This window comes from Oryctolagus cuniculus, chromosome 1 (assembly GCF_051225735.1).
Source record: "Oryctolagus cuniculus isolate XC-2025 breed Fujian yellow rabbit chromosome 1, ASM5122573v1, whole genome shotgun sequence".
Classification (NCBI taxonomy): Eukaryota; Metazoa; Chordata; class Mammalia; order Lagomorpha; family Leporidae; genus Oryctolagus; species Oryctolagus cuniculus.
Window position 1 is genome coordinate 233,625,029 of NC_142867.1, and position 15,214 is coordinate 233,640,242.

General features: G+C 62.2%; 1 protein-coding gene across 2 annotated transcripts; it reads left to right on the forward strand.

Annotated features, from left to right (window-relative positions):
- The first annotated feature begins 569 nt into the window (after window positions 1–569).
- EXOSC2 (exosome component 2) lies at window positions 570–9,678 on the forward strand. Of its 2 annotated transcripts, XM_002723610.6 has the most exons (9): window positions 570–716; window positions 4,144–4,245; window positions 5,182–5,227; window positions 5,447–5,536; window positions 6,420–6,485; window positions 6,691–6,759; window positions 7,606–7,782; window positions 8,212–8,340; window positions 9,131–9,678. In XM_002723610.6, the coding sequence occupies exons 1-9, from the start codon at window positions 595–597 to the stop codon at window positions 9,209–9,211; spliced, it is 882 nt and encodes a 293-aa protein (XP_002723656.1). In that variant the 5' UTR covers window positions 570–594; the 3' UTR covers window positions 9,212–9,678. The 2 variants fall into 2 exon arrangements, with proteins under 2 accessions (XP_002723656.1, XP_008250431.1); XM_008252209.5 differs by lacking the exon at window positions 5,447–5,536.
- Window positions 9,679–15,214: the final 5,536 nt, after the last annotated feature.

A 15,214-nucleotide genomic window follows, 5' to 3' on the forward strand; every position in this document is an offset into this window, starting at 1 on the left:
GAGGGTGCAGGGGCCCCAGCACTTGGGCCATCTTCCACTGCTTTCCCAGGCGCATCAGCAGGGAGCTGGATGGGAAGTGGAGCAGCTGGGCGCCCAATGGGAAATCAGCGCTGCAGGCAGCGGCTTACCCCACTGCGTCCCAGCGCCAGTCCCAATAAATCTTTTGAAAAAAAGAAAGTATGGCTATGCTTTCTGTTGAAATCGTGTCCTCCTGGGCGCTGTCATACAAAAATCAGATTTTAGCGGCTTAGAGCTGGGAGGAAACTCAGAGGCCCATTCCTCAATTACGTCTAACGCTGGTAAACAATAAGTAGGATGGCAGTACCAGACAGCTTTGATAAAAAGCCACAAGCAACAGCTTGTGGAATGCCATCACGCCACAGGTGCACCCTTGCCAGTAATAAACGTGGAAACTCCGCATTCCTCCCCTTCAGGTTAACATAACGGTTGCCAGTAGTCAACATGGCTGCCACACCGTGCGCTCCCATTGGCGGCTGCCCTGAGGCCCCGCCCCAGACCGCCCCTCTCGGAGTTGCCGGGCTGAATTCCGCGGCTCCGGGCCGAGCTGCGCCTGCGCAGGTTATTGGCGCCAAGATGGCGATGGAGATGCGCCTTCCGGTGGCGAGGAAGCTTCCCAGCGAGAGTCTGGGGCGTGATACCAAGAAGCACCTGGTGGTGCCGGGGGACACGATCACCACGGACACGGGCTTCATGCGGTACGGGGGGCCCCGGGGTGCAGGGGGCGGCCGCAGGGCTCTGCACGTGGTCTGCGGGCCCGACCGGGGGCCCAGGGCAGCCCCTCGGCGTCGTCTGCGAGACGAGTCCCTGACGCCGCCTCGCCTGCACTCTGGCGGCCCCGACTCTGGGGGTCTGAAGCGCCGATCTCTGGGCGTTCCTTGCTGGGGGCGGGAGGAAGGGGACTCCGCGGGTCCCGGCGGTGTCCGGGGGCGGGGGCGGTAAGTCGGGGTCTCTGCGGGTCCCGGCGGTGTGCGGGGGCGGGGGCGGTAAGTCGGGGTCTCTGCGGGTCCCGGCGGTGTGCGGGGGCGGTAAGTCGGGGTCTCTGCGGGTCCCGGCCGTGTCTGGGGGCGGGGGCGGGAGGAAGGGGACTCCGCGGGTCCCGGCCGTGTCCGGGGGCGGTAAGTCGGGGTCTCTGCGGGTCCCGGCGGTGTGCGGGGGCGGGGGCGGTAAGTCGGGGTCTCTGCGGGTCCCGGCGGTGTCTGGGGGCGGGGGCGGGAGGAAGGGGACTCCGCGGGTCCTGGCCGTGTCCGGGGGTGGTAAGTCGGGGTCTCTGCGGGTCCCGGCGGTGTGCGGGGCCGGGGGGCGGTAAGTCGGGGACCTTGCGGTTCCCAGCCGGGGGCGGGGGGAGGGCAGACTTGGCTTCTCTCCTCCTCCCTGAGCCCCCCCCCGCCCCAGCTTGGGCCCAGGGTAGGGGTCGTAACCTGTGTGGGCTTAGGCAGACCCAAGGTTGCATGAACTACCTTGCACGAATACACGCTGTGCCTTGTAGTTGGGGGACAAGGGGGGCTCCCCGCCTGCCAGTCACCTTATCAGAGGTCCGGTTCCTGATCTGTAAGAGTTACTGACGGGAGTCACTGAAGGGTCGGATGGGAAAGATACAAGACTCACCGTTAGATCGCCGGCAGAGATAAGCACTGGCAGTGTTTCAGCCTCTTGGTTTTTTGTAGGAATGCACGTTTGCCGGGTGTACATCATCTTCAGCATCAATATTTGTTTATTTATTTTTTATTTATTTGACAGGCAGAGTGGACAGTGAGAGAGACAGAGAGAAAGGTCTTCGTCTGTTGGTTCACCCCCCAATGGCCGCCATGGGCCTCGCGCTGCGCTGATCCGATGGCAGGAGCCAGGTGCTTCTCCTGGTCTCCCATGGGGTGCAGGGCCCAAGCACTTGGGCCATCCTCCACTGCACTCCCGGGGCACAGCAGAGAGCTGGACAGCAAGAGGAGTGACTGGGACTCGAACCCAGTGCCCATATGGGATGCCAGTGCCACAGGTGGAGGATTAACCAAGTGAGCCGTGGCGCCGGCCCCTGCTTATTTATTTTTGAGAGAGACAGAGTGTTGTTTCACTTCTCAAATGCCTGCAACCCTCTGGCTGGAGCCAGGAGCCAGGAGCGCAACGTGGGTCTCCCACGTGGGTGGCAGAGAGCCAGTCGCTTGAGTTGTCACTGCCGCTTCCCCGGGTCTGTGTTCACAGGAAGCCAGAGCCAGCAGTCAGACCCTGGCACCAGATGTGGGAGGCCGGCTTCTTAGCTCCAGGCTGAACACTTGCACACCCACCACCACTCCCCTAACTTCTCCCGGGGCTCCCGGGCAGGTGCAGGGGCCCAAGCACTGGGCCCTCTGCTGCTTTCCCAGGCCATAGCAGGGAGCTGGATGGGAAGTGGAGCAGCCAGGACTTGAACCGGCACCCACATGGGATGCCGGCGCTGCAGGCAGAGGCCCAACCTGCTGGCCCCACCCCAAGTTTGAGGTTGTTGGAATCTCCGAAATGTTAAAATTCATTCCTGTGTTCGTACTTTCGCCATGTATTTGTAGTCCGTGTGGTCTGGGTGTAGCAGTGAACAAAATGAATTCTGTCCTGGCGGAGTTGGCGTCTGGGGAGACACAGATAGTGAGGAATATGTTGGCCGGCGCCGCGGCTCACTAGGCTAATCCTCCACCTGCAGCGCCGGCACACCGGGTTCTAGTCCCGGTCGGGGCACCGGATTCTGTCCCGGTTGCCCCTCTTCCAGGCCAGCTCTCTGCTGTGGCCAGGGAGTGCAGTGGAGGATGGCCCAAGTGCTTGGGCCCTGCACCCCATGGGAGACCAGGAGAAGCACCTGGCTCCTGCCATCGGATCAGCGCAGCGCGAGGCCCATGGCGGCCATTGGGGGGTGAACCAACAGCAAAGGAAGACCTTTCTCTCTCTCTCTCACTGTCCACTCTGCCTGTCAAAAAAAAAAAGAAAAGAAAAAGAAAAAGGAATATGTTAGCACAACAGACAGACAAGGAGTGGGGTCAGTGTTGCGGCACCAGGGGTTAGGCCATGGCTTGAGGCCCCAGCAGCCCGTATCCCAGCCCAGGTTAGAGTCCCGGCTGCTCCACTTCTGATCCAGCTCTCTGCTGTGGCCTGGGAAAGCCGTAGAAGATGGCCCAAGGGCTTGGGCCCTGCACACACGTGGGAGACCTGGTGGAGCTCAGGGCTCCTGGCCTGGCTTGACCCAGCCCCAGCCCTTGCAGCCATGTGGGGAGTGAGCCAGGGATGGAAGGTATGTCTGTCTGTCTCCCTGTCACTCTGCCTTTGAAATAAATAAATAAATCTTAAACAGCAACAAATAAGGCATAAATGGAGAGCGTGCTTGGGGATACGGCGGCAGTGGGGGGACACTGTTTGCTTTGTCTGTAATAGCAAAGGCAGGGGAGACCCTCCATCTGGCGTTTCGCTCCCGCAAACGCCCACGAGAGCCAGGGCTAGGCCAGGCCAAAGGCAGGAAGGACCCCGGCAACTCAGTCTGGGTCTCTCGCATGTGTGCCGGGGACCGGGATCTGCTGCCTCCTAGGGAACTGGATCAGAAGTGGAGTAGCCGGGGCCAGCACCTGCAGTGCCAGCTTCCCATATGGGCGCCAGTTCGAGTCCTGTCTGTTCCACTTCGATCCAGCTCTCTGCTCTGGCCTGGGAAAGCAGTGGAAGATGGCCCAAGTCCTTGGGCCCCTGCACCCACGTGGGAGACCTGGAGGAAGCTCCTGTCTCCTGGCTGTTGCAGCCATTTGGGGAGTGAACCAGCGGATGGAAGACCTTTCTCTCTCCCTCTCTTCCGCCTCCCTCTCCCTCTCTCTCTCCTTCTGCCTCTACTCTCTGTGTATCTGACTTTCAAATAAAATAAATAAATCTTTAAAAAAAAAAAAGTGGGGTAACCGAGACTCACAGCAAGCACCCCGGTGTGGCCGTGGAGGTCTCACACGGTGACTTGGCCCCTGGGATGGGCCAGGCGGGCTGCTGGAGGCGGTGACGTTGGAAGGACCTCTCGGAGAAGGTGTGTGGCCCGCAGGGAGGGCAGCAGGAGCGGGCGGGGCTGGAGGAGCTCATGTGTAGTGCAGAGGGCACCCGGGTCCCAGGTCCCAGCGTCTCTGCCTCTTGCGACAGGGGCCACGGGACCTACATGGGGGAGGAGAAGCTCATCGCCTCCGTGGCCGGCTGTGTGGAGCGAGTGAACAAGCTGATCTGCGTGAAAGCGCTGAAAACCAGGTGAGAGCAACAGGTGCGCGCTCCCGTCCTGTCCCATCAGGCCTTTCCCACCCCGCCTGCCACGGCCTGAGCCTCAGCCTGACCCTGCTGTGGGCGGCAGACGCGTCCCCCACCGCCTGGGCGCTCCGAGCCAGGCTCCCTCCTCCGCACGCTGCCTCCTAGCCCCGGTGGCGTTCAGCCAGGCGGCACCTGGAAAGTCTCGGAGCCGTGCAATAAGGGGGAGCCCCAGGAAGGAAGCCAGGGAGTCGGGGGAGTGGGTGCCGGCAGGGAGCAGAGGCAGGCGCACAGCGGCCTGCTGGGGGCGGGAGCAGAGGGTGGACCCGGCTGCCTTCTGTGTGTGGAAGTCGCTGGCCGTGGGGCTGTTGGGGGCAGGGGTGGATCAGGGGCCGTGCACCTAAATGGTGATGGCGGTGGCTGGCCGTTCCGGCAGCTGAGATCCGGGGAGTGCGCCAGCATCGCGGTGTCCAGAAGCCTTTGGAGGCCAGGGTGGGCTTGAAGGCGAAGTGGCCTCTGCCAAGCCTTCAGTGGTGGAGCTGGGAGCGAGGGAACAGCACCGGAGCGCAGGCCGCAGGCCACGGGTGGGAGCCGGCCGGCAGCGTGGTGCGGTGGCATTGGCATCCCTCTGCCTGGCGTCCTTGTCCCTTTTCCTTTGTCGGGCACAGAACACACCCGTGTTCTGCAGGGGGATAGCCCATGCTTTTCCTTGTCCTGTGATGTGACAGGATAGGGGTCTTAGGCTCAACACAGTGCTTGCAGGAAGTGACTTGTTGGAGGTTGGCTGGTCAGGCTGTGCCCAGGACGTCTGAAGCTTCCATCCCGGAGCACAGCCGTGGGGTCTGCGAGAAGTCCGCTCTCGCCGGCCGGGCCGGGCCCCCCGACAGCACCGGGCCTGGAGGAGTCTGGGCGCTGAGGGTGCCTGTTTGTTTTCTCTTCCAGATACAACGGTGAAGTCGGAGACATTGTGGTGGGGAGGATCACAGAGGTACGTTGGGCGCCGGCGTCTCGCCGAGCCGAGGCGAGTGGGGTCTTTCCCTGAGTGGGATGGTCACTCGTGGTTAGCCCTGCTGACATGCTTAGTTGCGTTAGGCCGCCGTGTGACGGTGATGGGGCCATTAGGCCCGTCACGTCCGGGGTTACTGTCAGCTGCGATGTGCGCGCTGGCCCCGGAGCGTGTGTCCAGGAGTGCGGGGTCTGTCTGCAGGTTCAGCAGAAGAGGTGGAAGGTGGAGACCAACTCCAGGCTCGACTCAGTCCTGCTCCTGTCGTCCATGAACCTCCCTGGAGGAGAGCTGGTAGGGGCCCCGGCGGGCTCCTGGGGCTTCCTGGGGGCCAGCAAGAGGCGGGGGCCCGTGTCTCCAGCGGGGAGCTTTGCCCCGCGCTCGGGGCGTCCCTGTGTGCTGCCCAGGTCGCTGTGCGGCTGTTCACCTGGCCCAGGTGCCCCAGCGCAGGCGGGGTGCGGGGTGGGGTCAGCGCAGGGCAGAGCTCTCACACCGGTGATCCCCGGGAAGCCGAGTGCAGAGGAGTCTGTTGAATGGCGTTTGCTCACCCAGACATTCCAGACGGCCGCGCCCTTCTGTAAGATGCCACGGCTCACCTTTCTCACGGGCGCTCGCTGCGCGGGGTCCTGAGCCGAATGCCAAGATAAAGGAGGCATGGCTGAGTTCCCCAGAGAGCTTCCAGCCGGCTGGAGCCGAGAGATAACTGACAACAAACACCTGGCAGCGTGCCGGCGGACAAAAGGAGTGATTAATTTCAGCGAGAGCCGCTCCTAGGCAGGGCTGGCATCGGAATTGATCCTTGGAGGCTGGAGAGAATTTAAATGAGCTCAGGCAGTCGGAGATAAACGCAAATACGTGAGCAGAGACACAGGCGTCAGGATCAGCAGGTGGTGTGTCCCATGGGAGCCACTGAGGGTGGGCGGCTCAGGTGAACCCCTCGGGCCTTCGTTCGTAGCGTGTGGCCATCTGAGCAGGTGGCCTCCCAGCGTGTGGCCATCCTAGTGTGTGGCTGTCTGAGCACGTGGCTGTCCTAGCGTGTGGCCATCCTAGTGCGTGGCTGTTCCAGTGTGTCCTAGCGTGTGGCCGCTGTGGTTGGCTTCCAAGATCTCGCGGGTGTGAGCGCGGCCGCGGGCAGAGCGCTGTGCCGGCTGACGTGCGCATGCTGTGTGTGTTTCAGAGAAGGAGGTCCGCGGAGGACGAGCTGGCCATGAGGGGCTTCCTGCAGGAAGGGGACCTCATCAGTGTATCCTGCACCCCGGACGCCTCCCCGATGGGTGGGGTCCCTGCCATGGTGCACCTGGCATCCTGGCCGAGACGGGAGGCCTGGGGCATGCCACCTGCCCACGGCACGGTCCAGAGTCGGGCTCTTGGGGCGGAGCCGGAGGAGGAGTTGATGGAGGGGTGGGGCCACGCGAGGCCGCTGTTTGCTCCTTCATCACCCCGGCCAGGCTGAGGTCCAGGCCGTGTTCTCGGACGGAGCCGTTTCTCTGCACACGAGGAGCCTGAAATACGGCAAAGTAAGTGGGCTCTTGCTGTTGTGGGTGCCCGCCTGCATCTGACTTGCCCTGGTCCTGAAACTCTGATTTAGGGAACCCCGGGGTGAAGCGCACGGGCGGGCGGGCGGGCGTCCCCCGCACTGATCGCTCCTTGCGTTTGGTGGTCGTGGGTGGGGAGCTTTGTAAGCTTTGTAAGCGACAATGAGGCCTGAGAGCTGTATTCTCTGCTCCCTCCAGGGGGCGCTGCAGCCCGAGACAAAGCCCCACTGATAACATGAATACTGTTAGCTGCAGATGGGTTTGTCATCTGGGCCTGCAGGTGACACTCCTCGGCTGTTCCTGTGGGAGGCAACATTATCGAGGCTGTTTGTTTTTAAGACAGCCTACTTCTTAACACATTACGAGTTATTAGCCTTGGCTCTGAGTGGGTGGAGCGCTGCATTTCCTGAGTGGAACAGACCTCAGCGACGGCCCGGGTGACATGCGACCCCACGGGCCGGGGCAGCGACCCCCAGCAGCATGCGGACTTAGGGCTGGCCCAGCTCTTGGCCAGGAGCACCCATCTCGCCGGCGAGACAGGCATGTGGGGTTGAGGTGCAGGCGCTGGGGTCATTGCTTCTTGGCCGACAGGAAGCTGGTGTTCAGGTCCTCACCAGCGCCGGCTCCCCTGACAGCCAGCGCGCCAGCCGTGCGTCAGCGCGTCACGGCCACCGCGGAGGGGAATGACAGCAGGGAGTGCCGGGAGTCTCCCGTCGGGGCGTCGTGAGCCCAGACGCGTGCTCCATAGGAGTGCATGCTGGCGACAGCGAGTGTTAGCGGAAGGGCACCGCGTCCGCGGGCGGTCCTGCTCACCGTGTGTTTCTGCAGCTAGGCCAAGGTGTCCTGGTGCAGGTGTCGCCCTCGCTGGTGAAGCGGCAGAAGACCCACTTCCACGACCTGCCCTGCGGCGCCTCCGTGATCCTTGGCAACAATGGCTTCATCTGGATCTACCCGACCCCCGAGTACAAGGAAGAGGACGCGGGGGGCTTCATCGCAGACCTGGAGGTGAGGGAGCCACGTTGCCCGGTGCCACGTGTTGCTTTGGTCCCCACTGCCCTGTGTCGCTAGGGGTGTTGTTCCATGAGCTCAGGCGGCCCCGATGTCACTGTGCGATGTGACCCTGGGGGGAGCCCGGCCCTGAGCGGAGCCTCACCAGCCTGCTGCCGTCTGAGTTTGCATTCCTCCAGGGAGGTTTGCTCGTGGACGCGGCCCTGCCTTCTCCCCGATGACTGGTCTCTCTTGGTGGGCGGAGAAGGCAGAGCTGCAGGGTGCCAGGCAGGGAGCTGTGGAAGCCCTCTGTCGCCCTCCCTCGCAGCCAGCCGCCTGGGTGCAGTCCCAGGGTGACACTGGCGTCAGGAAAGCGGTCCTTGTCGCGAGTCCCGGGGCCAGTCACTCACCCACCCTGCTCTGTGGCCCTTCCCTGGGCTCCCCCAGCCCGTGTCCCTCGCCGACCGAGAGGTGATATCCCGGCTCCGGAACTGCGTCGTCGCGCTGGCCACCCAGAGGATGATGCTGTATGACACCAGCATCCTGTACTGCTACGAGGCGTCCCTGCCGCATCAGGTACCCCGGGCTGCCCGTGTCCTCCGGGACCCCTGATCCGGGCAGTCCAGCGCGCCCTCAGCTCCACGTGCCCCTGCTGTGGCCGTCAGGATGAGCTGACAGCCACCCTGGGAGCCTGCTGGGTCCTCCCCCAGACACCGGCAGCGTTCTCAGTGTGGTCGTGGGCGGGCAGGCGGGCGGGCTGGGTCTGCCAGAGGGGCCTGCTTTGGGACACTAACCCCGGACTTTGTCCTGTGCAGCCCAAATTTCTGCTTGTTTGCTGTCTTATTTTAAAATTATTATTACTTGAAAGGCAGAGTTACCGAGAGAGACAGATCTTCTATCCGCTGGTTCACTCCCAAAAAGGCTGTAACAGCTGGGGCTGGGCCAGGCCGAAGCCAGGAGCCTTATCTGGGTCTCGCACGTGGGTGCAGGGGCCCAGTATCTGGGCCATCTCCCGCTGCCTTCCCAGGCGCATCAGCAGGGAGCTGGGTCAGAAGTGGAGTCGACTTGAACCGGAGCCATGTGGGATGCCGGGGTCACTGCTTGACCTGCTGCACCACAGGGCTGGCCCCCAGCTCCTTCCTTTAGTGGATGTCAGGTCAGAGCTGTTCTCGGCGTCACCGTACGCCAGCGGGTCCTGCTGACCGCGCAGGCCGGGGCGGCAGATCCTGTCCTGCTGCGCCCGCCGAGTGTGACGAGGAGCAGAACGGGCTGTGTGGGCCGGGCTGGCTGGCTGTGCGCGGCGGCTCTGCGGATGGTGGGTTTGTTTACCAACAAACACCTTGTTTCCTTTTTGTTTTTTTTTCAGATCAAAGACATCTTAAAGCCAGAAATAACGGAGGAGATTGTATTGGAAACGCGCCAGAGACTTCTGGAACAGGAAGGCTAAGCGGCTTCCGAGGGGTGGCCTGGCGTACCTTGCTGGAGCGGCTCTCCCCACGAGGTCCCACCTGCAGCTCAGAGAAGCGCTGAGAGACGCTCGCTTTGCCTGCGTCACAGCCGCGTGGCCGCCTCCAGCCTGTGGCCTGCCTTCTGTCCCAAGACAGCCTGGGGCAGTGAGCAGCACTTCTGGCCTGGGGTTTGCCGCCCGAGGCCCAGCACTGGTGGGCGGTTTTGGGTTTTGCAGTGCCGCGTCCAGGCCCTCCCACACCCCAGAACAATGAGGAGACTTGCTTGTCTCCCACTCTGTCATTCACAAGGGCCAGTGCCCTGTGCACCTGCCCCCAGTAGAATGGTGACAGCCCTCACCCCACACGCCGTGCGCCGGCCTCCGTCCCCACCGCCTCGGAGAACACAGCCGGCGAGGGTGGCCAGCAGTGAGGGGGAGAATAAAGGTGGCTTCCCGCGTGCTTGGAAGCTCATTTCCCATCGCGTGTTCCTTCCAGAGACGGCCACACCAGGCTGCCTGCGCCTGCCGGCCCGGGAGCGCGAGCTGGGAGAGGCCGGGTGGTCCTCAGAGAGGATGAACGTCCTGGCCCGTGTGCTTCCGGGTGCTTTAATGGGCATAAAGGGAACAAATAAGAAAAATGGAGATGGGAAAGCAAGGCTGTTTTCTTCTGATAATTGAAGTAGTAACACATTAGCTTCTGAATCGTTCAAGGTTAAGAGATTAAAGCAGGAAGCTGAAGCTCTCAGAAGTGTTAGAATTCCCATTTGTCCTGAGACAACCAAAAAGTGATGCCCTGGGGCCAGCGCGGTGGCATGGCAGTAAAACCATGCTACATGCCCGCATCCCATAGGGGCGCCTGTTTGAGACCGGCTGCTCCACTTCCGATCCAGCTCTCTGCTGTGGCCCGGGAAAGCAGTGAAAATGGCCCGAGTGCTTGGGCCCCTGCACCCCCATGGGAGACCCAGAAGAAGCTCCTGGCTTCTGATCGGCCCCGCTCTAGCTGTTGTGGCCATCTAGAGAGTGAACCAGTGAATGGAAGCCCTCTCTCTGTCTCTGCCTCTCTGTAACTCTGCCTTTCAAATAAATATATACATCTTTTAAAAATTAAAAAAAAAATGATGCCCTGGTAGTTTTACTTATTTGAAAGGCAGAGTGACAAAGAAATCTTTATCTGCTGGTTCATGCCCCAAATGACTGCAACGGCCAGGGCTGGGCCAGGCTGAGCCCAGGAGCCAAGAACTCCATCCATGTTTCCCCTGGTGCCAGGGCCCAGGGCCCTCCTCCACTGCTTTCCCAGGCGCATTGGCAGGGAGCCAGATGGGAAGTGGCGCAGCCAGGACTGCATCTGCGGTCAGATTTGGGAGGCACCGCCTGCCGCTTCCTGGGTCTGCAGCAGCCGGAAGCCGGGGTCGCTGGAGCTGACCTCAGTCAGGAGCGTCGTTCCGGTGAGCGTGTAGATCATGGCCAAGTGCCCGCCCGTTTAGAAAAATCGCAAGGTGTCCTCTGCAAGTGCGGTTTATTGCACGTATGTGAACTGTGTGAACTGTTTTAAAGTCATTGATCTGAAAGACACAGTAATAGGACCCTCCATCCACTGGTTCACGCCGCAAATGGCTGCACCAGGCAGGGCTGGACCAGGCGGGAGCCAGGAGCTCCATCTGGCCTTCCTATGTAGGTGGCAGTAACTGAAGTGCCTGAACCATCATCCGTTGCTGTCCCCTGTACGTTACAAGGGGCTGGGTTCAACACTCGGGACAGAGGCTTCCAGGCGGCGGCTTAACCCACTGCTCTGTGCGCCTGCGGGAGCTGTTTGGTGACGCCGGCGTCACTGGTTTCTCATCTGAGGCTGGGGTCATTCGGAGCTGCGTGCGGCTGGAGGACAGTGTGGATGATGCCCCGGTGGACACCTCGCCACTGCCCGGCCACCGGGGAATGTGAACCCGAGAGCTTCGGGGTAGTGACTGAACCTTGCCTTTGACGGCTTTGAAATACAGCGTGGCTCTGATGAAAAAGCATGCTTCTTTGTAACATTACTCCGTACAGTTTCATTTCATTCTTATTTTTCTCAAGTTGTATCACTTGTTTTGTTGAACTTTTTTTTTTTTTTTTTTTTGACAGGCAGAGTGGACAGTGAGAGAGACAGAGAGAAAGTTTTGTTGAACTTTTAAGAAGAAAGATCCATTTATCTGAAAGAGTTACAGGGTGGGGGGAACGTCCATCCGCTGGTTCACTCTCCAAGTGGCCACGATGGCTGGGGCTCAGCCAGGCGGAAGCCGGGAGCCTGGAAGTTTATGCAGGTCTCCCACATGGGTGCAGGGACCATCCTCTACTGCTTTCCCAGGTGTAGTAGCAGGGAGCTGGGTCAGAAGCCGAGCAGCTGGGATGAACCAGCGTCCATATGGGAAGCCAGTGTTGCAGATGGTTGCTTACCCCCCTGCATTACAACACTGGCTTCTGTGTTGTTGTTGTTTTTAATTTATTTATTTGAAAGAGTTATAGAGACAGGTCTTCCACCCTCTGGCTCACTCCCCAGATGGCTGCAACGGCCAGAGCTGTGCCAATCAGGAGCCAGGAGCTTCTGGGTCTCCCACACGGGTGCAGGGGCCCAAGGACCTGGGCCATCTGCCTGCTTTCCCAGGCCACAGCAGAGAGCTGGATGGGAAGTGGAGCAGCTGGGACTTGAACCGACGCCCATATGGGATGCTGGCACTGCAGGCCAGGGCTTGAACCCGCTGCGCCACAGCGCCGGCCCCTGTTTGTTTCATTTTGTGGTTGCTGCTTTTTTCTAAGTGCCATTCTCCCCTCCCCCTTTATGTAACTTCATTTGAAAGGCAGACAGATCTTCCTTCGAGTGGTTCAGTTCCCAAATGCCTGCAACAGCCAGGGCTGGGCCAGGCCAAAACCAGGAGCCCAGCTCTCAGCTCCGGTCTCCTACGGAGGTGAGAGGAAGCCGAGTTCTCCGGCCGGCGCCTGCTGCCTCCCAGGTGTGAGGGAGCAGAAAGCCGGATTGGAAGGGTGGGGACGGGCACTCTGACGGGACGTGGGCCTTGCAGGCAGTGCCTTAATCGCTAAGGCTAAGGCACAACATCCTTAGAAATACCCCAGCACCTCAGAAACGCACAGCCGAAAGCGTGGTCTGGGTGCCTGTCGCTGGTGTTTAGATGTCTCTCCCTGTTGTCTCGGCCAGCACTAGCTTCTCGGGCCCGTGTTACACGCGTGTGTGCAGTAACGCGTCCACACCTTTACCTGGACACATCACTTAGTCTTTACAAAAGTGGAGTCACGCAGGGTCCCGCAACTTAACCTGTTCTCTGAAGGACACCCCGGAGCGCCTGTCACAGGTAGTGGCTGGGCTCTCCTGTCCCCTGGTGTTGTTTGTGGCGTCACCTGCTTTGAGCTGTGTGTGGACAGTGTTCCACAGACCATGGTGTGACTTTAGATGGGCCAGCTGCCCTGTTTGAGAGAAAGGCCCACGCTGGATGCCTTTGAGAGCGGGGATTGGGACACTCAGATTTGACCACGGCTGTACATATAAGCGCCTCTACCCTGCTCCTGGGGTCTGTCCCAGACTGCCGTCAGTATCTGCCGAGGATGGACCACGAGATTGACCTATGCCGGCAAGAACCTTCCCATGCCTGCATTCCTCCTCTGTCTCAGTAGAGGGCGCCCTTGCTAAGTGTAATTCCAGTGGGTGTTTTTTAAAAAATGGAATAAACAGATTTTTTTTTTCACACTGGTGTAACCTGGTGGGCTGCTTTGTCTAAACTGAACTTTTAGTGGGAATGCGTGCGCCTACAGGCTCTGACTCAGCCTTTGCCAACATTCAGTTACTTGTGACAGTCACACATTTGCTCGGCTCTGGATTCCAGGTACAAGCCCTTAAAGACATCATTCTGTGGTGTTACACGGGGGGTTATGAAGCAGAGTGCATCTCCAGGGAGAGAGGTACGGCCAGGGCGTGGGGCTCTCCTGTCACTGGGAATGGAGACCAGGACAAGTCTTCAGGTCAGGTGCAGCCCACAGTGACTTCCGGGAGCCTCAGTCACCGTCTCCGTGGAAACCCACGCCAGGTCTCGTTTGGACCTCAGGATGACCTCGTAAGGGAAGCAGCCCCGAGCCCCACGAGCAGGTGAAGGAGCCAGGTGGGTCCCCTGGGAAGGTGTCGGCAGGCAGGGGGGAGCAGCTGGCAAAGGTGCCGGGTCCGAAATGAGACTCCCAGCGTCCAGACAGCCCCTGCCCCTCGCAACACGCGCTCTGAGCGCGAGGGCAGCGTGTCCACCGCGGCACCCAGCACCGCCGGACGCCTGCTGGGTGCGTCTGTTGGAGTTCTGATTCGATTGCCCGCATTTTAGCCAAACTGGAGGACGAAGACGTGGAGGAAGTGAGTGAAGCGTGCATGGGCTCACAGGAAAAGCAAACGCCACCCCCCGCCCCCCCACTAAAGAAAAGTGAGGGCGCTGAGCAGGGTCAATGGTGGGAGGGACCGATGCCGCCGGTCAGGGCCGCCCGCCCGCGCGAAGCCCAAGCGATTAGCCCCGAAGACCCTCAGGGCCCCACCTGCTGCGCGTCCAGGGACCCCAGGGGCCCTCTCCTCGCGAAGCCGGTGCCGGTTCCCAGCCCAGCGGAAGCCCCTGCGAGACCCCTGGCGCCCCCGCGGCGGGGGCAGCGTCCCGAGGCCTGGGGCGCACGGCAGAGAGGAGGAAACCCCAGCCCGCTTCCGCGTCCGCACTCGGGGAGCCGGCCCCGGGGCGCAAGGCGACGGCGCACTCGACGGAGGCCGGCCCCGGGCCCGGGGCGAGCGCTGCTCCTGCCCGGGCGCCGCCCCTGCGGCCCTGTCTTCTCCAGCGCCGGGGTCTGCAAGGGCGCAGGGGCGGAGCGCACCGAATCCCCCGGTTTCCAGGAAGGAATCCGACTCCGGTTCTCGGAGAATCCGATCCACAGCTTGGCCCCTGCTTTGGCGCCCCGCCGGCCAGCCCGACGCGAGGCCGGCGAGAGCACCGGCTCCGGAGAGCGACGGCCAGAGGCGCTTCAGCCGGGAGCAGCGCGCAGGACGCCTCGGCGCTGCGGGACTACAACTCCCGGCACGCCCCGCGGGCTGCGCCGACTGCCATTGGCCGAAGTCTCCAGCATGCCAGCCCGGGTCGACCAATGGGATGGAGGAGAGAGGCCTGGCCAGGATCCTCGGAGGCCAATCGCAGTACAGGGGAGGCGGGCGCTTCCTTACCACTCACCTTGCACTCGGAAAAGTCGCCTTTAAAAGGTCGTCCCGGGCCGGGCTCCTGCGAGGCACTGAGGCCAGAGCCAGAAGGTGCGACGGGGTCCCAGGAAAGCGGCGCCGGGGGCATCCCAGTCCACGCGAGGCGGGCTCCGGACGGCGCCGGGGGGCGGGGCCGGGGGCGGGGCCTGGCCTCGTTGTGGAGCGGCTCGTAATCCATCATGGCGGCCGCGGGGGTCGGCCACTGTCCCTGAGCAGCGCCGAAGTCGGAGCCGGTTCCTGGGTGCTGCGGTTGAGGAGCCCCTTCGTGGCCCACGGCCCCTACCGGCGGGGGGCAGGCGGGGTCCCTCGGCGGAGTTCGGGGGATGTGACTGCTTGGCGGCGGCGGCGGCAGCGTCCGGGGCCGCGGGACGGGGGTGTCTCGGGCAGAGACCCCCGGGCTCGGGGCAGCTGAGGCGGCCAGGCCTCCTCTCTCGTCGGCCCGTCTCCCGCCTTCGGGCCGCGCGAGTCTTTCGTCTCTCGCAGCCCCGCCGCGGCTCTGGGACGCCCCCCCCCCCGGGGGGTGGTCTCTGTTCGCTCCGGACGTGGGACGCCCCCGTTTCCTGAGGCGTGGAGAAGCGTCGCCCCCCGAGTAAGCCGCCCGTGCCCCGCCCCGGAGTCGCCCCCCGCTCCCGCTGCCGGCCCCAAGGCTGGCCGCCGGAGACCCCCATTCAGACCCGCTGCGTGCTGTCAGGTGGCCTCCCATGGCCCGCCAGGTTGCCCCCGCCAGCCTCTGATGCCCTGACTTC